Raw genomic sequence first — 25,836 nt, forward strand, 5'->3', positions numbered from 1 at the left:
GCTTTGTGACCATACAACTGTCTGGAAATACACACACAATGTGCACACGCTGCAGTGTGGGGAGGAGAGAGAATGAACCATCCAGAAGCCTGCTGCTCCCTAGAACATATCTGAAAGATATGCTCATGTGAAATCACTTCACTCCAAAATGCACATAGCAACAGGACATTGTAGGAACCTGCAGAAAGATTTTAAGAGAACCTGTCTGGAACTACGTCACCATTTGCACAAGGTGGGAGGTGTTAATGACCATTTCAAAACAACCTTCTGCTCTTCAGATACTGAAAGGCACAGGGTTTGAATTTCTCCAGAAACTGACTCTAGCCTTGGTCTGATTTTTATCTTCTGTAGCCTGTGTGTGTATGTAGTGTTCTTACTGCTATGCCGCAGAAAAGGGGGCAGCCCTCTCTAGTGTATTTTGGATACTACCATACTTGAGATGGAGTTTAAGGCTAAGAGCACAGATTTATGAAATTATCAGTATTTTAGGGCAAAAAAATTTGAACAGGTTCATTGTAATTATTCAAAAAACCCAAGCATCAGGAAATCGGTTACGGTTAAACTTAAAAGCAGTCCAAGCCGAAGTAGGGAAGTGCACAGTTAAGGTACTTTGCTCGTCTCTGTAGTGACACCATGCAAAAACCACACGGTCATGAGTAGGGCATTTAGTGTCTGCAGGCTCAGGTTAGTTTAAACTGATTTTTTTTTTAAAGACATTTGATGCTACTCCATCCCCACCCATGGTGCCAGTTGTAATTTGGATAAAAACAAGTCAAATTACAAGGGAACGTTTCAGGAGCAATGTTAACTTGGACATGATGCATGCAGTGGATAGTGTGTTGCCCACAGACACACTGTGCTGCATGCATGCAACATGGGTGAGTTACTGTTACTGGAACGTGAACATTTCCTCACTTTATTGTAGTCACATATCAAATCTTGCTCACTTTAGTCACGTGGGACTGCTCAAGTGAGTAAGGAAAGCAAGATTTGGCCAGTAATCACCACTGTAACATTCCCTGAACACAGAATTTGTTTCAGGTATTGATTTAATCAATGAACTGGTTAGATGTTATGTTTAAACCAGGGATGTTAAATATCGATTAATTGAATAGTTGAGTAACCTCATGAGTTCTTATTGGTTAGTTGACTATTCTAGAGTCCCTGGGGACGGGGCCAGCAGTCAGTGTGCTCTGGCCTCACTCCTGAGGAGCCCCCTGCCACTCCACACTGCTGCCTTTATATCAGAGACAGCAGCGTGGGATGCCAGGCAGGAACTGGTCTCCGAGGGAAGCCAGTTTAAAGACCAGCTCCCCTCATGGACCAGCTGCCTGTTGCCCCATGCTGCTGCCTCCGATAGAAGCAGCAGCCCCTGTCGGGGGGAAGCTGAGCTCCCAGACTTGGTAAGAGTTAGAACTGAGCCGGGCTGCCTCCTGGCTTGTAATACACTTTAAACGCAGAGCCACAGTGGGGGTAGGTCCTGGACCCAACGCAAGCCAGGACTGAGCTGGGCTGCTGGCCAACCTTCTAAAAAATTTACTGGCAAGGGGAAGGGAGGGAAATGCGTGTAGTCTATAGTATTAACCTTATAAGCTTTTGCTTATCAGTTAATTGACTGCACTATTGCATCCCCACCAGGCTGGTGTGTTCTCTTTCATATTCCTGCCATGGTGTAGACATGCCATATATATCTGGTGTGGACAGGCTGTGCAGTCTCCCTTCTCATGCACCTCAAGAAGGAGCTCTGCAAACCAAGGCATTTCTGCAGGTCTGTTTAGGTGTTGAGTATGCAAAACTCCCTTCTGTAATGTTATGGAGACCTTTATCCACCTTTACGGGACTTAGGCAGCTGAGGAGATCTTACTTTGCAAACTTAAAAGATATCTGGGAAGACATTGAGCATGGAAAATTTTAGCTGCAAAGGGCCGTTAAAGAAAATACTGGGTGACTAAAAAGACAGGCGTGTGTTCTGAAAACAGCACTTGCCATTCACTCTGGCTTTTTCTCCTTGGTGTTCCCATGGTAGGATTGCTATGATGAGCTTTGGAAATTCTTGAGGAGAATGACTGTGTCAAGATTGAGGTCCATAGGAAGTTAGGAAAGAGAGAAACTTGGCCTTGTATGCAACACATTCAGCTGGGTATGAAATTGGAATTGGAGCGTATGAGAGATGTTCTTTGGACTTCACTTATTTTCCCCCTAACTGTAACTGTGAAATACTAACTGCTTTTCCTTTGCATTTGTGGGATACCATTAGTCGATGCTTATTAACACAGTGACTACAGGCTACACCCTGCCGTGGACTGAGAAAATCCCACCCCTTTCCTGGCACACTGTAATGTGTGTGGATTCCCCTGCAGTGCTGAATGGAGGCAGGGGAGTGGGGAAGATTGTGCTGTATGTATTTCAGCAAGAAGCAGAGCGTGAAGAAATGCTGGGTTAAATATCTCAGCACTCACTAACGTTGTTGTAAATTCCTGAAAGGAAAGTTCATCCAAATAAGATTTTCCCTTTTTAATCTTCTTAATAAGTCTTTTTAGAATCTCCTTAATAGCCATGCTCTCATGTTTTCTCTGCATGTCCAGTCAAGCCTGCAACCAGGGAACAGCCTCTCTCTTCTCTGTCTGTCTTAGTCTGATTTGAGGCCTGGCTGTGACTGATAAACTAAGCTGGGTCATGGTCATGGCTGATTTCCATAGTGCAGAGATTTGAAAAGAAAATGATTTCACTTCAGCGTAATCAGTTATTTCAGGCTCTCCTATAGGTCCAGAGCCCTTTCTGGGTATGCCAAGACTGACTTGTCCCAGCCGCCACCCACTCACCTCTCTTCTACACTAGCCATGCCTGGCACATTTCGTGCTGCTCCAGGTCCTACCCTGCCAGTGCTCAGGGCAGAGTTTACTGACTGAAAGTTTATGGTTCTAAGCAATTTATTTGAAAATATGAAGATTATTTTATTAATCTGCATACAATGACCCACTTGTAGCAGAACAAAGTTTGACAGCTATGGAGGAAACTGAAGGAGTGTGCATGCAGGTGGGGGATGCAGGGCTGTGTGGAAGGTAGACTAAAAAGGAGCAGATGATGACATAGGAGATGCAGAGGAGTAGGGGTGACAGGTGCACAATGCAAGGTGCAATATTGCAGAAGGAAAAGGAGCAAAAATGCAGGGGCAGGTAAATGTAGACTGGAGGCAGAATGCTATTGGACGGCCTGGAGGGGGATGTGAGTAAAGTAGGAGACAGAGTAGGCTGAAGAGGAAGACAGGAAGGGGGATGGAAGAGTAGGGAGAGTAATAGAATGGCATCTCCCCCCTTGCAGAGGTTAGCAGAGCCGAAGGAGCGCCTGTAGCGGGTTTTAAGGGTGCGAGCGCCACACCCCGGATCCCCCGGGCTGGGCCGGCGGGGTGGGGTGGGGCTCCGTGAACCCACCGCCTTCGGAATGCCCAGTAGCCCTGCCCTCCGGGGTTCACGGGCGAGTCCGGGCCCGGGTGCGATCACCCCTCGCCCCGAGTAGGGCCGAGGGGGCTCGGCAGACCCGGGCCGGTGACTTCCTGGGCGGCCCCCGGCCGGGGCCCGACCGGGGCTCTTGAGCCGTCCCTCTACTCTTTGCCCCCTTGTCTTGCTGTCCCTCTCCGCGGGGAAGGGGAGGGGTGGTGTGTGCGGCCGTCGCCGCCTTGTGGACCTACACTGAGGTCGGGGCATGGGGGAGTGGGGGACCCGGGCCCACCCTCACCACCGGGTCCCAGCCCGAGGCCCTAAGTGGGATGGGTGCTTTAAAGCGCTCCCCCCACGGCAGGCGGGGCAGCCGCCCGAAACTCGCCTGCCCACGGGCGCCAGAACGGTCCCGCCTCGGGCTCCTTCCACTCCCGCTGCGCCGGTCCCCCGGGCCGGTGCAGAGTCAAATCACTTACCCCGTCGCAAGCGCCGGGCTCGTCCCAGGGCAAGTCTCCAATTGCCGGGGTCGTCCCCTTTCGTCGCCCGGAAGGCCGGGTGCTTGGGGTGCCGGGAAGCCAGGGTGGCTGCCCGCTCGCTTCCCCTCCCCTGGGCGTCTCGGCGCCCCTGTTATGGGCACGGGCGGGTGACGTCAGGGGCGTCAGCCCCGCCCCCTCCAGGGGGTTCCCGCGCGGCTCTCGCCGGAGCGCGCCCGCGGCTTCCGCCCTGGGCGCAAACCAGGGCGCCCTCGCCGGACGTCTCCCGGGCTCCCGGGGCTTCCCCCGTTTCCTCCGGCGCGCGCCCGCCCCCGCCTTGGGCCGCGGCGGAGCCGGCGGCGCCGCGCCGAGCGGCTTCTGGCCGTCCCTGGCTGCCGCTTTCCGTTGGGGAGGGGGGGCCTCCCCCGCTCCTAGTGCGGACCCTGCTGGGTCCGTCACAGCGCCCTCCAAGGAGCCAGAGGGGCAGCATGTTTTTGCATGTGTGTGTCACCTTGGGATTTGACGCTGAAATGCTCATGCATGCTGAGGGTGTGGGAAGAAGCTGTAGCCAGTGTTCCCTGTAAGCTGGGTACTTGTGCCACCACTCAGGAGAGATTCAGATGTCACCCAGCTGATGAGCAGAGTGCCCACAGCAAGGTTTTGTGTTTGTATTGGTGGTGCACGTGCAAAAACTTATTCAGCACATGGATGGGAGAGATTAGAGGGAATGTCGGCTGAAGCACAGTTGGTTCCTTCCCCCACCGCTAAAGGATCAAACCAGATGACAAAACTGAGAAAAGGTGAGTGGGTGGATGGATGTTACTTATTAAGTTTGAGGCCTGGATCCTGGACTGAAGGATTGGGGTTGGCAGTGCCTTCAGACTGCCTCTTTGTAGGCTCTCAGTGAAGGGGTTAATGTAATGAAATGCTACCAGCATTAGTTTCTTCTAAACAGCCATCCCTGAGCAGCTTGTTTCAGAATTTTTGCTCATTTTTGTCTGTGAGCTTTGGATCCGCTGCTGTTTCTTCTCCAGCCAGGAGAAATACCCCTTGGGCTGCAAGAATGATTGAAGCTGTAGTAAGGTCGCCATTGTACTAGGTCAGGATATACTGTTGTGATGTCCTGACAGGCCTCCTGCTCTAGTGCGGGGCGAAGGCAGGTGGCTTGGCAGGAGCCAGTGCACGTGGAGCCACAACACGCCCTCCGCATTTAAACGTTTACCAAAATAAATGCATTTGAACATCCCTAATGTGAACACAGGACACATTGGGCAGGTCACCATTAAATGATGATTTGGGCTGTATTGATTGGTAAGGCACCAGAAGTCTGGAAGGTTGCCTTGGACTGAGTGAGGGGACATACCCGACACTGACCTTCTGTTGAAAGCTAGTTTGCTGTGATCACATCCGATCTCAAAGCTTAAACAGGATCAACTCAAGCTGGGCAAGTACCTGGTAATTCAGTAGACGATCTTGTTCCCTCTAAATTTCCATCAAATCCATGTCCAAGAGAAATGCTTGGCAGAGTGGCTGGAGGTGTCGAGTCAGACTGAGGGGAGAAGGGGGGGGCGAGTACAGTAGAACGAACTGTTTGATTCTGTTATTTTGTTTGTTGCACTATGTGAATGAGAGAGAAGTGATGTTTGGCTTGGCTTTTTAATAGCAAAGCAGGTATAGTGCGAGCAGAAGAAGAAATTGAGTAAACAGTGAACAAAGTCTCATAAAATTTGGGGGTTTAATCCTCAGGTGATTATTAAAGGGATTTTCAGTGATATATACACTGTATTTTAACCAGCCAAGGTTTTCAAGAAAAGCTCTGCTAGCTAGCCACACTCTTACTCTGTCTGGGAAGCACTATGTGTATTTATAGCACCATTTTAGTCATTAATAATATCGACCTAGTTCAGTTGACAGAGGTCACTGGGACAGTGGAGTGAGGTGTACAGACACACGGTAATGGAAGCAAAAATTACAGAGGGAAAAGCTTGTTGAATCTCTTCATTCATCCAGGACCTGTACAGAGGTACTGAACAAAGAATTTTGAGGACAAAATCCTGTGGCTAAAAATCACAAAATTCTGTGCATTTAGAGTCTGAAAAAACTGACACAGACCAGGGTTCCCTCTAACTTTTTCCATCCATGTGCGGAATAAATGTTATCTGCATCCAGACATGAAGATATGGAAACATATACTGTGGGTGCTCTGTTAATCAGCTGGGCAGTATTTGACTGTCATGAGTGGCTGCTAGGGATGTTAATAGCAGTTAATTAGGTAGCTGTGTAACTTACAACTGTGTAAATTACATGCTGCGGGGTTCCTGGGAGCGAGGAGCTTTATACTGCAGAACCTGCAGCGCTGGATAGCTGCTGGCTCCCTGAAAGTAGGGCCAGGATCCGGGGTGTAACTGGTATGGGAACCAATACAGTCATGCTTCTCTGTTAACTGTTTAAACTGTTGCGCTAGTGCATCCTTGGTGGCCGCCAGTGTTCGTGGCACAGCTTCACAGGTGATTAATCAGCTTTGCCCAGTCAGAGGCTCAGGGCTCCCTGTGTGGAGCTGACTGACTGGGCGGGGCTGATTAATCACCTGTCGCACAGCTTAGAGGGAACACAGGTGGCCATCCAAGCACACAGTATACAGAGAACACTGTCACAGACTCAGGAAAAGCCTGTTTAAAAGATTAAGGAATGAAGATCTTAAAACATGTTATGGGATGATGGGAGAAGGGCAGAGACTTGAAAATTCTTTGCACTTCAGGAATGGAACTAAATGAGGAAAATGTAAGTGAAACTTTGTACAGAAGTGATTCTTCTCTGAGAACCAGAGAGAAAATTAGCAGAGTTGAGAGATGTGGTTCCATCCGGGAAAATGATTCTCTAAAAGTTTGTTTAGACTGGAACGTAAAGGTGTGGTGTTAGCTAATGTGATTCCAAAGGCAAGTGTAGACTTGGCATGCTGCATTCAAGTGACTTAATGTGGTCCACTTGAATTTGCGTGTCCCCCCGCCACCATGCGACAGGGCCCCGAACCTGGCGTATGGCTGAGCCCGACCCTGGGAAGAGGGGGGGAGCTTGTACCGCGTCTTCCCCTGTTCCTTTTGGTTTGGGGCGGGCACTATCACGCTGTTGAAAATGGAGGAAGGTGGGGCTAGGGGTGGAGAGGTGGGGAAGACGCTTCAGCAGGCAGTGGTGGGTGGAGGAGGAGCAGGCAAGCCGAGGGATGATAGGGGGAGCGGAGGTGCAGTTACCCCCACACACCTCCTTTGCTACGTCAGTGAATGTAAGAGATTAATTTTCCTGTTAAAATCACACTCAGAAAAACTTTTAAATAAAACTAACACACGAGAATCACCCTCACTTTCTTGAAGGTACTTGATGCAATAAGCAGCCTAAGGCTGAGGTTACGCTGCAAGCACAGCTTTCTGTCTGCCACAAGGACTTTTTCCTTCAGGCTGCTGTGAAATTTTATCCTTAAGTAAAGGAGAGAGAGGTCTCTGAGCTGCTCTTCCAAATTTCACACAAGCCATTCAACTGAAGCCATAGATACCAAGATTCAAAGCCAGCCTTGCCTTTGGCAGACTGCCTCGCCAGGTATTCACAATCACAACATCCGAACATGTATAAGACTTTTAGTTGAGAAAGCCACGTTAATCCCAAGTCTCTGCTAGGACTGGGAGATGTGGGTGACCTACAGAAAACACCAGCACTTTCTTTAGAAAATCCACAACAAAACGTGGGGGGGGGGATCTGTCACCTCAGTAATGCCAACTCCTTTAGAACTGAGGCCCCTATTATCCAGCACCAGCTGAGGTAGAGAGGGCACTGTGTGCACGTCTGATATATTTTTACCAAAACTGCTGCCTGCCCAACTTGCCAAAGGAGAAAGGAAACAGGGAGACCAGAAGGAATGGTTTAGAGCAGTGTTTCTCAACCTTTTTTTAAAATAAAGTACCCCTTAAAAAAAAAGTGCCCCCAGTACCTAGTTTTCAGACACACACATTTTTTTCTACCATTTCAATATATTTGTTTAAACAACTTCATCATATCCCTACCACTCCTTACAAGGTACATTGCCCATGGAGGTCAGTTGGGTTGGGCTATTTTATATGTAAAGGTTCTGAGAAATGTATATGTCAATACCATGATGGCAATGCCTCATGTAAATAATACCAAATAATAATTGCCAAATGAGACCACTTCCCAAAATATTTTGATATGACCCGAAAAGATCCAGATAACATTTAGTCACCCTTCAAACATATAAGGGACCAATCAGTAAAAAGCCCCACTGCCTGGTAGAGGCGATTTTGAAGAAAATTGGAGAAACTTTGAATTTACTTTTTCTGATAGCAGCGCTTTCTCTCACTGAACGTGGGGTCTTCAGCACAGGTTTCACTTTGTGTCAGAATAACTCAGAAATGTGTCGTCACAGCTAACTCCATTCAGGTCAAAGCACCATGCATCCCAAAGACAGAAGAACAAATCCCTCGAAACTGGAAGTCAAAACATCTCACCTCTTCACAGAGCTCACAAAGGGTCTTGTTCACCCAGAGACACGAGTCATGACAACTCTCTCTGGAGAGAGACCATACATCCTGCCTCTCTGTGGACGCACCAAGTGTTTTCACGTGGCATCTTACCATGCTCTTTAAATCAACTGCTTGGATGAGGAAGACTCACAAAGAGTCTGTCCATCATCCACTCTGGAGCAACATGGTGATTTCACCGTCGTGGTAACAGACCTGATCTCCCTGTGGTCTCTTGTGGAGCAGCAGGGAGCCTGCAGCGATCTCTCGGGGGGAGAGGCCAGGGGTGCCTCTACTGCAGTGGTTCTCAAACTTTTTGGCCCGTGGACCACGTGTCTCAATGTAAACCTTTCTGTGGACCACCAGTTGCTAATGGAAACTCACTTTTAATTACACAATTATGCCCAAGCCATTTTGCTAGTGCTGCAACTAGGGAGAATGGTTTAATTTCAATTATTAAAGAGATTAAACATTTTAAATTTCTCATGTTAATTTATCAAACTTCATTTTAAATACAATAAAATATGAATTTATGTCCAATACAAAAGATTTCAATGTTTTCTTTACTTATGGCAGGGGTAGGCAACCTTTTTTGGGTCGGAGCCACTGACCCACAGAAAAATCAGATGGGGACTGCACAAGTGAGAAACAAAAAAACTCCTAAAACCCCAACCCTCTCTCAGGTGGCCCCCAGCTGAGACACCTCACTCCTCTGGCATTCCAGTCCCAAGGGGGGAAAGGAAGGGACAGGGAGAACTGAGGTTCAGGGCTTCCCATAGGTTGATCTGAGGAAGTGGGTCTGGCCCACGAAAGCTCATCATCTAATAAACCATCTTGTTAGTCTTTAAAGTGCTACATTGTCCTGCATTTTCCTATAGGTTAGATTTTCTTTTCTGAGAAATTTTATGGACCCCTTAGGTTCTAAAGTGGGGACAAAAATAAGGGGTTCAGGGTGTGTGAGAGGGCTGACAATGAGTGGAATAGGGATCGGGTGCAGGATCTGGGAGGGAGGTGGGGGGCAGAATGGGGAGAGGTTGCGAGGTCTGGGTGGGACGTAGGGTGCAGGAGCAGGCTGGGTGTAGGGTGTCTGGCCAGGGGGAGGGAGCAGGAACAGATTGGGGGTAGGGTGTCTGGCTAGGAGGGAGGGTGCAAGGAGGGGACTTGGGTAGGAGTTGGACCTCCCTGGTCTGGCACCCTCTGGATCTGACTGGTCCCAGATGAGGGATTTTGTGGACCAGGAAAGGTAATTTCAGGGCTCCTGGTGCCACTTCCTCCCTACTAGGCTTCTTTGCACCTCCATCCCCTGCAACCTAGCTGAGCTGCCCACCCCTGCTGGTTCCCTGCACCTCCTCCACAATCCAATGGAGCACAGCACCAGTTCCCTGCATCCCTTCGCAGCCGAGCTGAGCCCTGTTTCCCTGTACCTCCCCCCAAACCACACAGACCTACTGAACCCAGCACTGGTTCCCTGTCCCTCCCTCCTTGAGTCCAGCCCCAGGTTCCCGGCACCTCCCTTCTTCCGCAGCCCAGCTGAGCTCTGTGCTCCACACCTCCCCCCCAGCCCAGCTGAGCACGCACCCAGCACCTCCCACAGCCCAGGTGAGCTCCCTGCCCAGCCCCTACCCTCTGGAGGGGGAAGGGAAACAGCAGCGTGCAGCCGCTTCAGGCTGCAGCAGCTGTTTCCAGGACATTTTCAGTGTTTATGGGGGCACTGGGAGATGAGATTAAAATGTGCAAATATCCTGGATTTTATGGGGCATATGGTCAGCATAGGCTGTGCACTCCGCTCCCACCCCAGCCTGGCGCCTCCCTAGCATGGCGCCCGGGGGCAACTGCCCCTCCCGGCCCCCCCCTTCGCTACGCCTCTGACTTGAAATCTCAGTGTGGAATGGGGATGGCTTTAACTAGACAACAACATATGTTTGTGTCCCTTGTCTACATGAGGCTTTACAAAATGTTAGCTATCACACGCATCACACATTTAAATCCTACTCTACACATGGCCAGAATGGTCCCATAGGGTTCTCTGATTCATGTCCCATCCTCCCCAAAGGGAATGAGAAGGCCTCTTTGTTTGGAACCTTAATGTTCTGTTAAGGCAGCCTCGCAGAATTCTACTTCTACCTCTCACGGGCAAGTACAGGCTAGGAAACTTAATTAATAGCTTTTCCTTATCACAAGGGTGGGCAAAGTAGGTTTTGTGCGTGGGCCAGTAAGGACAAGCATGCAAGGCTCTGTGTAGGGTGCCAGTTCCCATGTTAGCAGGAAAGCAAGGCACCAATAGCGCACTTAGTGATGCTGGGGACAGAGCGGAATCACTAGTGACTGTGTCAGGCTTCCTTGGCCCTGTCGCCCATTGATTCGGTAACGAAGTGCGTGTGACAGACTTGTGTAGGAAGGTGTCTGGCCAGGGTACTGTCTAGTGCAGGAGAAGGGGGAGCGGCTGGCGGAGAGAAGCCAGCTGGAGCTTGAACCAGGAGTGACGTGACCTAGAAACCTCTTCATCAGCTTTGTCTTATTTTCCAGGCCTATCATGACTCTGAGATTCAGTCCCTGAAGAAGTAAGTGCTCTTTGTTGCCATGACGACAGGCGACTGCTGCCATCTACCTGGCTCACTGTGCGATTGTCCGGGCAGTGCTGCGTTGTCTAAGTCGGTGGAGGACTCTGACATTGGGCGACCACAGTATGTCACCCAAGTGACTGCAAAAGATGGCCGGCTGCTCTCCACAGTCATCAAAGCCCTGGGAGCACAAAGGTAAAGATGACACAGCTGATTGGTTGGTGCATCAGCCCTCTGTTCTTCACTATGGTTGTATCTCATCCCGTTTTCCCAGGCACCCACTGGGAAGCTAACGCTGGAGTGATAGCTGCTCAGACTGATGTGTCCAGGGAAATAAAAACATGGAACCCAGTTCTAATCAAATACATGCAGTTAACTAGGTGCTTGATGTTCATTGCTTCCTAATCAGTCTACTTAGAACTGACTCCGCCTGGGCCCTGTGTGTTACAGCTGGCATCAAATGTGGCTGCAGTGAAGGTGTGACATCCACCCCCCAAAAAGCGATGGACTGGGCTACTGTGATGATTATTTAAGCCCCAAAGAATACAATTAGGGATGTTAAATTATGGATAATCAGCTAATTGAGTAGTCAGTGGGATTTCCATCTACTACTTGGTTAGCCGATGGGGGGTACTCACTACCTCCACTGTGGCTCTGCAGTTTAAAAGCAGTAGGAGCTGGATGGCTCTTACTACATTTAAAAGGCAGAGCCACTGTACCTCTCTCTCCTGCGCCCTCCCACCATGGAGACAGTGCTGGGGGAACTAGCTTTTAAGTCAGCTCCACCCAGCACCGGCTCCTACTCCCCCCTTTGCTACCTCTGATATAGAGGCAGCAGGGGGAGAGGGGGAAATGCAAGTAGTCAACTCGACTACCCGATAAGCCTAGGTTTATCAGGTAGTCAGCTATTCGACTATTCTTTTTACATCCCTAAATACAATTTCTCCTCCAAGAAGCCTGTGTCAAGTGCACATGTAGATTGTATAGTGCCCTTTCTCCCTGGCATATTGGAACTGGAGGGCACTTCCATTTCATAGAATCATAGGGTTGGAAGAGATCTCAGGAAGCCTTTGAGTCCAACCCCCTGCTCTAAGCAGGCCCTATCCCAACCAGGGCTGTGTCAAGCTGGGACTTAAAAACCTCCTGGGATGGAGATTCCGTCACCTCCTTAGGGAACCCATTCCAATGCTTTGCCACTCTCCTAGTGAAATAGTTTTTCCTAATACCCAACCTAGACCTCCCCCACTGCACCTTGAGACTGTTGCTCCTCAGTCTGTCATCAGCCACCACTGAGAACAGCCTCTCTCCATCATTTCTGGAACCCCCTTCAGGGTAGTTAAAGGCTGCTATCCATCCTCCCTCTCTCTCTCTTCTCTTCCTTAGACTAAATGAGCCCAAATTCCTCAGCCTCGCCTCATAAGTCATATGCTTCAGCCCTCTTACCATTTTTGTTGCCCTCTGCTGGACTCTCTCCAATGCATCCACATCCTTTCTGTAATGTGGGGCCCAGAATTGGATGCAGTACTACAGATGTTGCCTCCCCAATGCCGAATAAAAGGGAATAATCACTTCCCTAGATCTGCTGGCAATGCACCCCTTTATATTGTTAGACTTCTTGGCTACCCGAGCATACTGACTCATATCCAGCTTCTCATCCACTGTAATCGCAGGTCCTTTTCTGCAGATCTGCATCTTAGCCAATCAGTCCCCAGCCTGTAACAGTGCTTGAAATTCTTCCATCCCAAGAGCAGGACTCTGCACTTGGCCTTGTTGAACCTCATCGGATTTTAGGTTCAATCCTCCAATTTGTTTAAGTCACTCTGGATCCTATCCTGACCTTCCAGCGTATCTACCTATCTCCCTTACGTTAGAGTCATCTGCGAACTTGCTGAAGGTGCAGTCCATCCCCTCAACCAGGTCATTAATAAAGATGTTGAACAAAACTGGCCCCAGTACTGACCTCTGGAGCACTTCGCTTGATACCGACCACCAAACAGACATTGAGCCGTTAATCATTACTCATTGAATCTGACAATCTAGCCAGCTTTCTGTCAACTTTACAGTTCGTTCATTGAATACATACTTCTTTAACTTGCTGGCAAGAATACTGTGGGAGACTCATATCACAATTTTTCCTAAAGTCAGGGAATAGCACATCCACTATCTTCCCCATATCCACTGTCTTTACCTCATCATAGAAGGCAATCAGGTTCATCAGGCATGATTTGTCCTTGGTGAATCTATGTTGACTATTCCTGATCACCTTTCCCTCTTCCAAGTGCTGCAAAATGGATTTCTTAAGGATCCCCTCCATGATTTTTCCAGGGACTGAGGTGAAGCTGACCAGTCTGTAGTTCTCCAGATTCTCCTTTTTCCCTTTTTTTAAAAAGATGGGCAATATATTTGCCTTTTTCCAATCGTCCAGGACCTCCCCCTAACACGAGTTTTCAAAGATAACAACCAATGACTCTGCAATCACATCAGCCAACCCTCGGATGCATTAGATCCATCCCCACAAATTTGTGTATGTCCAGCTTTTCTAAAAAGTTCTTAACCTGTTCTTTCTCCACTGAGGGCTGCTCACCTCCTTCCAGTAGTCTGCTGCCATGAGCTGACCTTGTCTGTACAAAGGCAAAAAAAGCATTGAAGAAATTATGGTTTCCAAGTATAACACATGTATGATTCTTGTGTATATGAATATCCCAGTTACTCACAAAATGGGCAGCCAGTATGAAGTGCCTGAGAGCTAGAGAGGATGTTGTGTGTCAGTTGAGACCCTTCATGAGTCTGGATACAATCTAACCATGCTTGTAAAATGTAAAGCTATATTTTTAGAGCGTGTTTACAGTTTTTTTCACATCTGACTTCCACTTTGTCCTCCACAGACTAGATTGTCTTAATGGACCTGTGGGCTTGTTGATTCAACAGTCAAATGGCAGTGAAATGTGCTGAATGTTTTTTTGTTTTTTGGGGGGGGTGGGGGCCCTCAAAAAAGTTCAAATATGCTGGCTCATCTGAGTCTCCATCTACAGAAAACATTGGCCTCGCATTCAACTCAGCTCGTGATTTGATCAGAGATTTTAATTTCAAATCCTGCCTGAGTGTCAGTTATTCTATTCCATGTCTAATCTATCCATAAACTACAAACAAAGAATTGATGAAGAGTGGAAAATGGGGACTGTGAATATGTGGAAGGAAGAGCTAGTCACAGATGTTGACAAAGCAAAATTCAGTACTTTGTCTATCAAGGCCTGGTAGTGGCCTGGTAGTCTACACTGAGATGGAGGCTGCCATCTTTCTTCTTCAGAAAGAGAAAATACACCCTAGCAGATGAGGTGGATTTAGGGATGAAACTGTCAAACTGTCCTGCGTGTATGCACGTAAGGTAGCTAGCTCAGGTTCAAACAAGGCACGTAGCAGGCCAAGTGGTACTATCTCTCTGGGCTGTATGTTTATAAAACCGTTGTAGTTCCAATGGTGAGGTAGGGAGTCCACATTTTTTCTTTTCAAATACATCATTTGGTGGGAAGTTAATAGAGGATTCCAGCTCCCATCTCTGTTAGACCAGTCGCTACCTCCTGTGGGGCCAGGGTGTCTTCTGGGTGTTCCCTCTTCAGTGGATGTCAGCAGCTGAGGTTGGCCCAGGATCCTTAGCCTAACAGGCACTTGGAGTTGTGTTATCATCTGGTGGGATCTGGTTCAGGACCCCATCAGGATTCAGACTTGGGGTAACATCTTGCCCTTGTGCCCAGCTTAGACCAGGACTGGGTTGACTTGGTCTCCAGACCCTTTTGAGTCAATCTTTGGGCCAGACGGGTGAAGATAAAGTGGACTAGTTGGCCATTATAGAGCACGGATTGGGGTGTTATCATCAGTCTTTTTCTTCAGAGTTAAGTTGCCAACAGGCAGAGTCTATTTGCGTGTGCTTGGCATACCGAACAGGGATTGGTGGCTGTGGTGCGTGCACACCAGGGACGTGGAAACTCGCTTTTCTCCTCACACCTTTCCTGCAACTGGTTGTCACATTGTAAAGTCAGCTCTTCACAGGTGCCCAGACCTGCTGTGGTTTTCCTGGGGCCAGACCTCACTCAGGTCCCATTGGAAGTGGAATATGTGGGCCACCTCATTCCACCCTGTGTCCGATGCCAGTCAGCAAAAGTGGGCTGCATATGCAGCAGCAGCATCTTGCCCCTGTTGGAGCTTCCTGAGGGCAGCCACAGCCATTCGAACATGGTGAGGGTTAACAGTGCTTGTGAGAAGGTGTCCCAGCTGGTTAGTACTAGACTAATGCTTTCTAGTAGTGGGAGGTCCAGTCCCTTGCCTGTGCCTACCTTGGCCTGTTCAGAAGCCTGGATTCAAGACTTGGGACGTCACCCTGGGTGGGAAACAGCTCATACCTTTAAATCATGTGGATGAATCCAGAGCATAAAAATGTGATAGTGGAAACAAACAAACCTACTACCACAAACCAAACAGCAGATACACTGCTGTGTTGTGCCTTATTGCACCACAAAGGTGGGCACATCTGGGCTGCCAGTCTGTCCCCATCCCGACTCCTCCTTGCCATGGGTTGGGGCAGCCACTTACAAGTGGGAGGTGATGAATGTCCTTTGGCAGGCAGGGGGACATGCTTGCCAGCTCAGAGCCCAGGAAAGACCCTTCCTAAGCTGCGACTGCAACCTGGCCTGGAGAATAAAAGTGGCTGGAGCTGAAGCCTGAGCCAGAGCTCCAGCCTGCACAGTTTGCTCTGGCTTAGGGATGTTAAATATTGGTTGATTGAATAGTCGATTAACCTCATGAATTCTTATCAGTTAGTTGACTATTCTATAGTGCCTGAGAGGAGCTGGCAGCCAGCACACTCTGGCCCCACTCTTGAGGAGCCCACGGCCACTCCACACTGCTGCCTCTGATAGAGATGCAGTAACGCGGGGTGGCAGCGGGCTTCCAGGGAGAGGGGCTGGAGCACACTGGCTGCCAGCCCCGCCTCCAGCCCCGAAATATCTAGCCTTATTTTGAAATAACTTAGTCCACATCTACACAGCAGGCAGTTATTTGGAAATAATGTTGAAATACTGTCAAGCTGGAGGACTTCTTACTCCGACTCCTGCAACCCTCATTGTGCGAGGAAGAACGCTCTGTTTCGAAGTAAGTGCTGGTTAGAGGCTCCCGATTTCAAAATAAGCTCCGCAATTGACGTCACTCAATTTGTGTAGCTTACTTTGAGTTAAGCCCTGGTGTGTGGATTTACCATTGGAAGGGACCAAAGTGCACTGATGTTACAGTGCCCCAGGGAGTCTCACTCTAACCCTTGCAGTCAAGGTTAGAACCAGCCTGCCCGCATTCTGGGCAGCCTGCATCCCATAACAGCTTGTTCAGAGTTAGGAGCCAATCTGTTCCCGAGGTGTCCGTAACCCTGAGATTCTGCTGTGCTTTGCTGCTTGGCTCAGATACTTGGTGAAGTATGTGAAACGAAAGAGTTGTTGAAAGTAAACTAGGAAGAGATGGAAGGAACTAGACTACTGATAATGTAGACTGTCCTGCCACAGCCACTGACCACAGGATCTCCTGAAATCAAACAATGCCAGGAACAGTGTGACTGATCTTAAAAGCACAGGAGACAGGTCAGGGCTGGGTTAGGGTTGTTTTTTTATTTTGAAAGCTTTTCAGCTGATATTGTTTGTTGGTAGCCAAGGTGCTATTACGATGCTGATCCAAACAGGATGAGAGTTGTTCACAGATCCCGTTCTGAGCAAACATGAGAGTATTTGAGGGTTGGGGTATCTTTTTACTGCCTCAGTTGTTAATTCTGCTTACAAATGATCTGAGCCATTTTTCCATAGCCCCATAACTGGACTTGGTGCTTGAATGAAATAAGACACGGCCCATGCCCTGAACAATTGTACTGTACTGTAGATCAGAGGAAGGGCACAGAAGCAGGGAGAGCCAAGATACTGCTATGTTGTGCAAGAGGCTTCTAAGCTTTGGTGGGTTTGTTCACCCAAGGCCTGGCTAGGACAAGGAGAGAGGAGGAGCTGGCCCAGGAGTTGAGCAGCACCAGGTGGGATTGGAAGGAGAAGAGGGTTTGTGGCCTCTGAGCAGGAGGTGAGCATGCCAAGTGGCTGGAGCAAGGTGGTGAGAGTGGCAGAGCACAATTGACGATGTGTTTCCTATGGCACATACAGTGCCCTTGGGAGCCCTGAACTTGGTGTGCAATTGGCCTGAGATGGGCAGCTGAGGGACTTCCTAGTGAGCAAACTGGCATGGGCATTGTGTGGAAAGGGAGACTTGCTTCAGTGTCAGCATAGCCTGTGTAGGACAGGGCTGCACCCCCTAATTCTGGCAGCATTGGAGAGTGGTGCTGACCCTCCCTAGCCCCTGCTATTGTTAGCCAAAGGCCCTGACCTTCCCTCTCTCTATCAGAGAAGCTGGGTACAAGGTGGCACCTGCTGCCTCCTGCTCTCCCCACTCCCTGTCTCAGAACCTGTCTATCTTGGGTGTTTTAGGACACCCAGGCTCTACGTGTCTGTGGCATGTGAGTATCCTTCCCTACCCATCTGGGGCACAGGATTTCTTGTGTCTGTAGCAGGCTCCCATTTCAGCAGCAATAACCTTCCTGCCTGCACATTCCTCCCTGATGCTGATTCCATTAAACACAAACCCTGCCTTGGAGCATTATTAACCAGCTGAAGGCCTTCTATTTACAGGCTGTACTGGAGCTCCACCAAGAAATCCTGCAGCAGCAGAGGGCTAAGAGCCTTCGGAGCAGGACAACAGGCTAGGACCTAGCTTCCTACTCTCCTTCTTGCCCTCATCTGGAATTGGGAACAGTACCGTGGGCTTGTGTCTCTGATCATCTCTCCTCCTTTTCAAGAAGAGCACTTTCCTGCCATGCCGCTCCAACCTCTGCTATTTGGCATTTTCCTCCACTCTTGATCCCAATATGTCTGTCTTAGGTGCAATTTCAAACCCCTGGGGATATGGTTAATACATTGTATTATTACTAAACCGCTGTCTGTGTGCAAGGTGCAGCCTCTCCCAATGTGTAGGAAGAAATAACTGCTAATCCCGCAACGTTGGTGACTTGGTATTATACATGGACAGTGCACAGATGGAAGGTGGAGCTGGCTGCAGTGCGGTGGACAGAGAAGTTTAGTATGCTAGTAATTTATTGGATGCTGCTTTATTTATTCACATGTGACATTTTACTGTTAGGAGCCTGGCTTCTGTTTTTATTTTGACTGCAACCTTGGACTTCAGGTCTTGCTGGTCTTGATCACGCCTGTGTTGGAGTGGGAGGGGGGAAGCAAGTGGCATCTGGGTGATCTGATCTTTAATATTGCAGTTTCATGACTTGAACGATTGCTGAGCTGAGACCCTAATCTCCTTGGTGAGCTATTTCTGTGTACAGTGTATGCTTTAAAGGGAAGACTGAATCTGTCTTAATCTGGTGCTTTTTAGAAGCTTCCCTGGTGCCCAGGTAGCTGTTCTGGACTCTGGTCTACTGTAAGATTGCTCCCTCATTATGTACTAAGATGTAGAGCTTAGTAACATCCTTGCTGTTATTGACGTGTCCCAACTGTGTCTTTTCAAAGCTGTTTCTGCTGCCACCACAACAGTTCCCCCAGTCTCCAGCACAGTAGCATTAGCATGCCCTTGTGGACATGGTGGGATGTGTATCTGTGTTCCCTGCCCAGTCTGACAGCAGTTTCATCCCATTATTTGCCTCTTTCTCTAGTGATGGTCCCATCTGTCGAATCTGCCATGAAGGTGGAAATGGGGAGGGGCTGCTTTCTCCCTGCGACTGCACAGGAACATTGGGGACCGTGCACAAGAGCTGCCTGGAAAAATGGCTCTCCTCCTCCAACACTAGTTACTGTGAGCTCTGCCACACTGAATTTGTCGTGGAGAGAAGACCAAGGCCACTCACAGAGGTACCACTTCCCTCCTGCTTGGCTCTTCATATGTTCTTTTCTTTACCCTTTGAAGGAAAATGACAGATGTAATGGCATTTAATCCAGTACTCTGGGCTACTGTCAGGTCTCCTGGGCCATACATTCTGGCTATCTGTAAAGCTTTGTATTTAGCAAAACATGAATCCTCTCCTGCCTTCAGTGTTTTCTAAAAAATTAACCTTGAACCTGCATGGCTTAGTGTAGGTCCTACATCTATATGAAACAGTCTTCTAGGGTCACATGGAGGATCATTCTCAACCAGAGCTGTGTTTTGGATATAAAAATGCTCTGACATAGTAACTTGAGCTGTAAGAAATCTATGAAAGAGCAGAGTTCGTGACTTTGGACTGCCTGGGAGTTGGCTGAAAGTCAGGCGTATTCTCTAGAGGAGAGTTGGAGAATAGGGTGAGGTTAAGAGATTTATTATTAGCCTCTTTAGAGGCAGACACAATTGTGTGAATGAGGTGGCCAGAGAACTATAAATTTGCCTTTATGGTAGAGATTGCAAACAAAAATACTGTGGAAATGCAGAATTGATGTTTCTATTTGCCCTGTTGGCCATACCTAGGTATAATTCTGTTGTCTTGTACGTGGTGTTCCCTTTATTAAATTAATGCACAGTGTAGCTTTGAGTAGTGTCCTGACGTGGAGCGGGTGGACCTGTACACTGCCTAAGGATGTTAAAGACTAGTCAACTAGTTGACTATCCGATTTCCCCCCTACTCCGCTGCCTCTATCAGATAGAGGCAGCAAAGGAGTTGGGGGAGAGGGAGTACCTCAAAGAGCAGCGCTCACAGCTGATCCCGGGATCAGCTGTGCAACGCTGCGGCGCGTGGAGCCCGAGGTCAGCTGCTGATCCTGGGCTCCAGCACCGCATTCCCATGGAACCCAGGATCAGCTGGGGAGTCCCTCACTGACCCCAGGTTCTGGGGAAATGCTGCGCGGAACCTGGAGTCAGCTGACCCCGGCTCCCGTGTGGCATATCAAATAGTGCAGCATGGAGCCTGGGATCAGGAGGGACTCTGTCCCCCACGGCCCCGGGCTCCATGCTGTGCCGCCACTTTGAAATGCACAAAAGCCCCCACTGGGGACTTTTGTACATTTCAAAGCTGGCTCACCACCTGCAGCCTAGAGTCAGGGGAACTTCCCGTTGGCCCTGGGCTGCACAAGGCATTCTGCATTCCCCTCAGCAGGGGCTCTTGTACATTTCAAAGGAGGAATGCGGAAGTGCCTATCGAGTAGTCCATGGGAATTCCATAGACTACTCGACTAGTAAATTAACTGCAATTTAACATCCTTATCGCTACCACTCCCCCTACACTGGCTGGAGAAACGGCAGTGCAGCAAAGCGCTTCTTGAAGGCTTTTCCTTGCTGCTCCAGTTGGCTGTAATTGTGGCCAACAGGAACTGCAGGGGGCAGTACCTGGGAGCAGTGGGGGACATGGAGCCAGGTACAGCCCTGGGGAGCTGCGACTGGTAAGCATTCCAAGTCTGCTTCCTGGCAGTCCCCTCCCTCACAATGAACTCCTCATTTTTTACCCCACCCCAAAGCCTAGGCGTGCCCACAAAATCTTCTAGCCTAGGCCCCTCTAGGCTCTGGGGTGCAAGAGCAGTGTGAGGAGAATGTGGGGAGTGTCTTTCCAGGGGCGACCCATGAACCTAGGCAAACTAGGTAGTTGCCTAGGGCGCTACTGGCCCAGGTGCCTGATGATGACGTCATGGGGCGCCGGGGCACCCCGTCATTATGTCACGGCCATTGATGGCCGTGCAGGCAGAGGCACTGATCGCGCCTTCCACCTAGGGCGCCAGCTGCCGCAGCCGGCCTCGGGCCACTGCTGTGTCTTTCTGCTTCTCAGTCAGGGGCCACATCAATGAGTTTTGCTTCTCACTTTTGTGTGGCCTCTGACTGATTTTTCTGTGGGTCAGTGGCTCCCAACTCAAAAAGGTTCCTCACCCCTGAAGTGAAAGTGCCTAGAACTACTTTGAACCAGATGCTTCTACTTTAGTAAAATCATGTCAAGTGCAGACAAAAGGCATAGTTACTCTGCAGGCTTCATCTTAGAAAACACAACTAGTATTTCAGCTATTCAGAGAGGTTTTTCAGTAACAAACAGCTAACCTCTGGAATAAAGGAGTTTACTACTGATCAAAAGAATTATTTGCTGTAATAGCTTGGTATCAGTCTGCTTGTGTGTCTGCCGCCTGTGAAATGTGTTTACTCTAATGCAGGGCTACTCAACACGTGGGCCATGTGCGGTTCCGCGGCCCATTTGTTTGCGTCCTGCGGTGCAGTTTGGGTTGAGATGCCTTTTAGTAGTTAAATTCCTGGACTATTGATGCTTGTTAAAAGTGCTGTCCTATGGGTGGAAATCGAATAAATATTGCATTTTATTCATATCACCAGAACTGACTTAAATGGGGCTCTTGTGTTGTGTAATGTTGCCTTAATCTTTGTATTCCTGCCCGTCAGTGTGAAGGAAGCTCTTTACATATATGTTTGCATGTACATGCAACCACACTTCAGTTGAGGCCCCCAGCATGTGCTGTGGGTGTCATTGTGACCCTCGGGCTTCCAAAGTTGAGTAGCCCGGCTCTAATGGGATGCACTGCGATGTCTCTCTCTCTGGCCTCCAGGCAGAGCTATGTGAGACGAGTTATTCATTGCTAAGTCTGCCTCCTTTCTCCCGAGGGGGCGGTCTTCAAGATGCTGCTGAGTCTGTTTATATTGACATTGGCAGCCTTTTCTGGGCAAACTTCACTGTTCTTCATGGACTTCATTAATCTCGCTGGCTGCTGCTTACTAACAAAGCCGAGTGTTATTTCCCTCCCCTTTTCTGACTGTGGGGAGCTCAGGGGAAAGGGTCCACCAAAATACTTTGACATCTGTTTTTTCTTTTTGTAAACTGTTCAGTCTTTGTCCTTTCCCCCCATTTGTGCCTGAGCTGTGTCCTTTTTCCCTTCCTTGTGTCTCAGATTCAATGAGTTTGTAACTGTATGTGATTTCTCTCCTGTTTGGAGCCCTTTGTGTATCGGAATATGTCTATAGTGCTAATTGGCTCCTCCTTATTTTAACTATTAATTTAAACATCTTAACATCATTTTAACCCTGTCCTATCCTCCACTGCAGTGTTTTTAAATTAGGGCAGTTTTTAGTTGGCCCAGCTACGTGTTATTAATAGGACATGACACTGAGTTGATTCTTGAGTCTGTGAAAGAGCTGCTGGCTGCCAGCCTGCTCCAGGAATGGATGATCGCCAGTCTCCTTTGGTATAACTTGCAGCCCCAAAAGTCTTTGGTAGTGCTGCCTCTGTCGAATAACTCACCCCTGTCCCTGGAAAGCTTGTGCTCTTGGCAGTGTGACCTGCACGGAATAGTTCAGGTTTCCGGGTGTAACAAAGCAGGTGTTGGTGCTGGGGTTTGTCAGATGTGCTGCAGACTTCACAGCACCAGCTGTTGGCAATCACAGTGACAGGTCTAAACAGCCACCCAAAGGTATCTTGTTTTGGGATAAAATCCACCCTGAACCATCACTAGTCTGTCTCCAGCCCAGCTAAGGTCTTAGGATCTCAGTAAAAGACAAATATTTAAGTATGTGCACTTCAATAGCAACCTTTTAAATTCCAAAACTACTTTCTCTTGCCAGTCGCCCTTGGGCCATACATACTTTGACATTCACACCTTGTTCACATATTTATAAAATTGCAAACTAAACTCTTGTAGATCCCTGTTTAGAAGTGTATGAAGCAACCTAAGGAAGAGCTCTGTTTCTGTAACCTAGGCGGTTTTGCCCTCCAGCTGTATGTCTGTTGTTGTATGTGCTGTATTCCATTGCAAAAGGGCTGCTTTTATTGCATTCATGATACTGTAATCTTTTGGACGGGTCACTTTGCACCGTATTGGAATTGCTTCCATGTTTGTTACATACAGATCTGGGCTTTGCAGTTGGTATATCCTTGCATTCTGTCTTTATGCCATAGCATCTATTGTTAATTAAAATCACTCTGAGTGTTTTCACTGGATGGAAATGTTTAAGAAACAGTTTTCACACACCCTTTAATTATCTGCTCTCCTTCTCAAAGTTAAGTCATTGTATTGAAGTAACCTTGCTGTGACCTGTTAATTATATGATAATTCAGTCTTTAACTAGTCCTGTTAACTGATCAGATTCACCTAAAGTAGTTTGGGGGTTTTTTTTGTCTTCCATGGATCTCAGTATTTTTGATACCATGAGTTTGTCTTGCAGTTTCTTTCCTCTTTCTGTGCCAGTGGCAGTGTATTGCATGGGCCTGCCAACGGTGATGATTCGGGGAGCCTCTATATTGCTGTTGCATTCTGTTCAGTACTGTGGAGTGCCTATGGCTGTGTGTCCTCTACTGCTGATCCAGCTTTATGCATATCCTGCTCCAGCCCAGGCACAGCGGTCGTCCTTAGAACCCAACAGCCACCTATTCAGGGAGAAGCTGCTTCTTGCTGCTCGTCTTCTGGGGACGTCATGACATCAGTAGACCATTCCCAACCACGGCAGGCGGAGGTGACAAAGCAGGGATTAGAAAGGAATCCCAGAGGGATGATAGAGCCATGTAGGAAGTTTGAGGCAGGAAGCAATCCGCCAAGGTTGGAGAAGGCAGGCTGGGCAGAGAAGGCTCCGGTTTTGAAAACACAAGCCGTGCACTGCAGCAGAGAATCCTGGATGCCCCAGAGGACTCTGATCCCAGGCCAACAAATGTTCTGGAGTGGTAAGGAACAGGAGGCAGAGACATTCATGCAACTTATTTTTGGTCAAATCAATGCATTTCTTAGATTGGTTAAAGGACAGCATTAGAACCCGGTGCCTTTGGTGCTTTACACCTATCCTGTGTCCTTAAGGAACGTAAGAATGGCCATACTGGGTCAGACCAAAGGTCCACCTAGACCAGTGTCCTGTCCTGTAACAGTGGACAATGCCACTTGCCCCAGAGGATGTGAACAGATCAGGGAATCAAGTGATCCCTCTCCTGACATCCATTCCCAGCTTCTGACAAACAGAGGCTATGGACACCATTCCTGCCCATCCTGGCTAATAGGCATCAATGGACCGATCCTCTATGAATTTATCTAGTTCTTTTTTAAACCTTATTAAAATCCTGGTCTTCACCACATCCTCTGGCAAGGAGTTCCACAGGTTGACATTGTGCTGCATGAAAAAAACTTCCTTTTATTTGTTTTAAACCTGCTAAAGACATGATCTATCTGTCCAGAATACCCATATGGCAAAAATTCTGGAAGAGGCAGTGTTGAAACTACAGTGGGCGTCTGAAGTGTTAATATGGGCCCTGGGCCACTTGGGCATAGTTCTCGGGCACAGTTCTTGGGGTGGATGCTAGAGAGGCTTTGCACCATGGTTGTGCATAGGGACCTCAAGTCGAGGCCAGTTCCTGGACTTTGCTGAGAAACTAACTAAAGGCTTACATGCCAGGGATCAAGCAGCTGAAGCCCCTTTGCAGCAATCATGGAGCAGCCAGGTGGGAGTGTTGTCCTGGGCCTGGAACAACAGCTGGAAGATTTTACATTCTTTTATTTTCTTTTCATGCCAGAAGCTTCCAGTCAGTTTCAGAACTAATGTAGCTTCCTTCTCTGGTTCTCTGCCGTGTTCCCTTCTAGTTCTTGCTGACTTAATACAATGTGACCTTCTTGTCCTACAGCTCTGTCCTTCTCTACAGATGCCCAGGTTTCTTGTCACCTGTTCTGTAGACCCTCTGCTTACTCCAGTGACTCTTCCCAACCCATCTCCTGACCACCCCTTGCAGCCAGTCTCCTCCACTCCTTTACTCTTCTCTGCCTCTTTCGTCTCACAGGACAATCATGCTTTAGTCTCTCCTGAAATATAAAACAAAACCTGCCTTTCCAGCTACGACCTCATCCTCCTTCTTTCTTTCACGTGAAAGCCCTCTGCACACACTTGACAATTGTTACCTGGTGTTCCTTTCATCCTAGTCCTCTCCCCCTTCATTCCATTGAAATCGCTCTTACCAAAATCTCAAGCAATCACTTCCAAGCTTAAGTTCAGATCTAGTACTTCATCCTCCTGCTCCTTTACCCGTCCCCTGACTCTGACCCTAGCAACTATGCTCCTCTTCTTGAAAACTTGTTCTCATGGGGTTTCCAGCCCTTCAATGTGTCCTTTGAAGGATCCTTTTAAGGACTTTAAATGGAGTAACTTACCATTAGAACAACCTACCAGAAATCATGGTGGATCCTTCATTTCTGCTAGGTTTTAAATCAAAATTGGATGTTTTCTTAAATAGCTCTGCTCTAGGAATGATTTGAGGGCAGGTTTATGGTTGGTCTGATGCAGGAGCTCAGACCTGATAATCCTTGCAATCTGTGACTCTTGCCACCATCACCACCACTACCAACAACAACTTTCACTTCAAGCATCTGAGGAAGTGAGTTGTATGTCGTGAAAACTTGTGCCGTAATAAATGTGTTAGTCTCTGAGATGCCACCAGACTCCTTGTTGTTTTTATCTGGTGAGTGTCTCCTGGCCTGTAGCTCTTGCTTTGATGATGCCTTGGCGTCTGTCATGCAATGGAGCTGCGGATGGCTCCTCACAGAATGGAAGTGATGTTGACTTTGAGCATTGCCAGGGTGATACAGGGGTTTCAGCTCTTTTGCCCACAACGTTACCTCTGCAAATAGCAGAATCCCTTCCCCCGCCTATGAGGCTAGGCTAAAACCAGGCACGAGAGCAGTTGGGTCCTCGGGGAGGCTTTTCCTAGCACATGGAGCTTCTGGCACAGGGCATGCTAGGCAAGAAGGTGCATCGGAATCACCTTCCCTTGACTGTACTTGGGTTTCCAATGCTCAGTAGTCAACCTGCCCTTTCAGGCAAGAGGCTTTTCAGTCCC

General features: G+C 48.5%; 1 protein-coding gene across 2 annotated transcripts in view; it reads left to right on the forward strand.

Moving 5' to 3' along the window:
- Positions 1-25,836, forward strand: part of MARCHF2 (membrane associated ring-CH-type finger 2) — a 48,831-nt gene that overhangs the window by 17,057 nt on the left and 5,938 nt on the right. For both annotated transcript variants that reach the window (XM_075903136.1, XM_075903137.1), the window contains exons 2-3: positions 10,963-11,192; positions 18,733-18,928. In XM_075903136.1, coding sequence (XP_075759251.1) covers positions 11,017-11,192; positions 18,733-18,928 — 372 coding nt within the window. In that variant the 5' untranslated portion in view covers positions 10,963-11,016. The remainder of the gene's footprint in view (positions 1-10,962; positions 11,193-18,732; positions 18,929-25,836) is intronic.

The sequence above is a fragment of the Pelodiscus sinensis genome, chromosome 19 (assembly GCF_049634645.1).
Source record: "Pelodiscus sinensis isolate JC-2024 chromosome 19, ASM4963464v1, whole genome shotgun sequence".
In the NCBI taxonomy this organism is placed as follows: Eukaryota; Metazoa; Chordata; order Testudines; family Trionychidae; genus Pelodiscus; species Pelodiscus sinensis.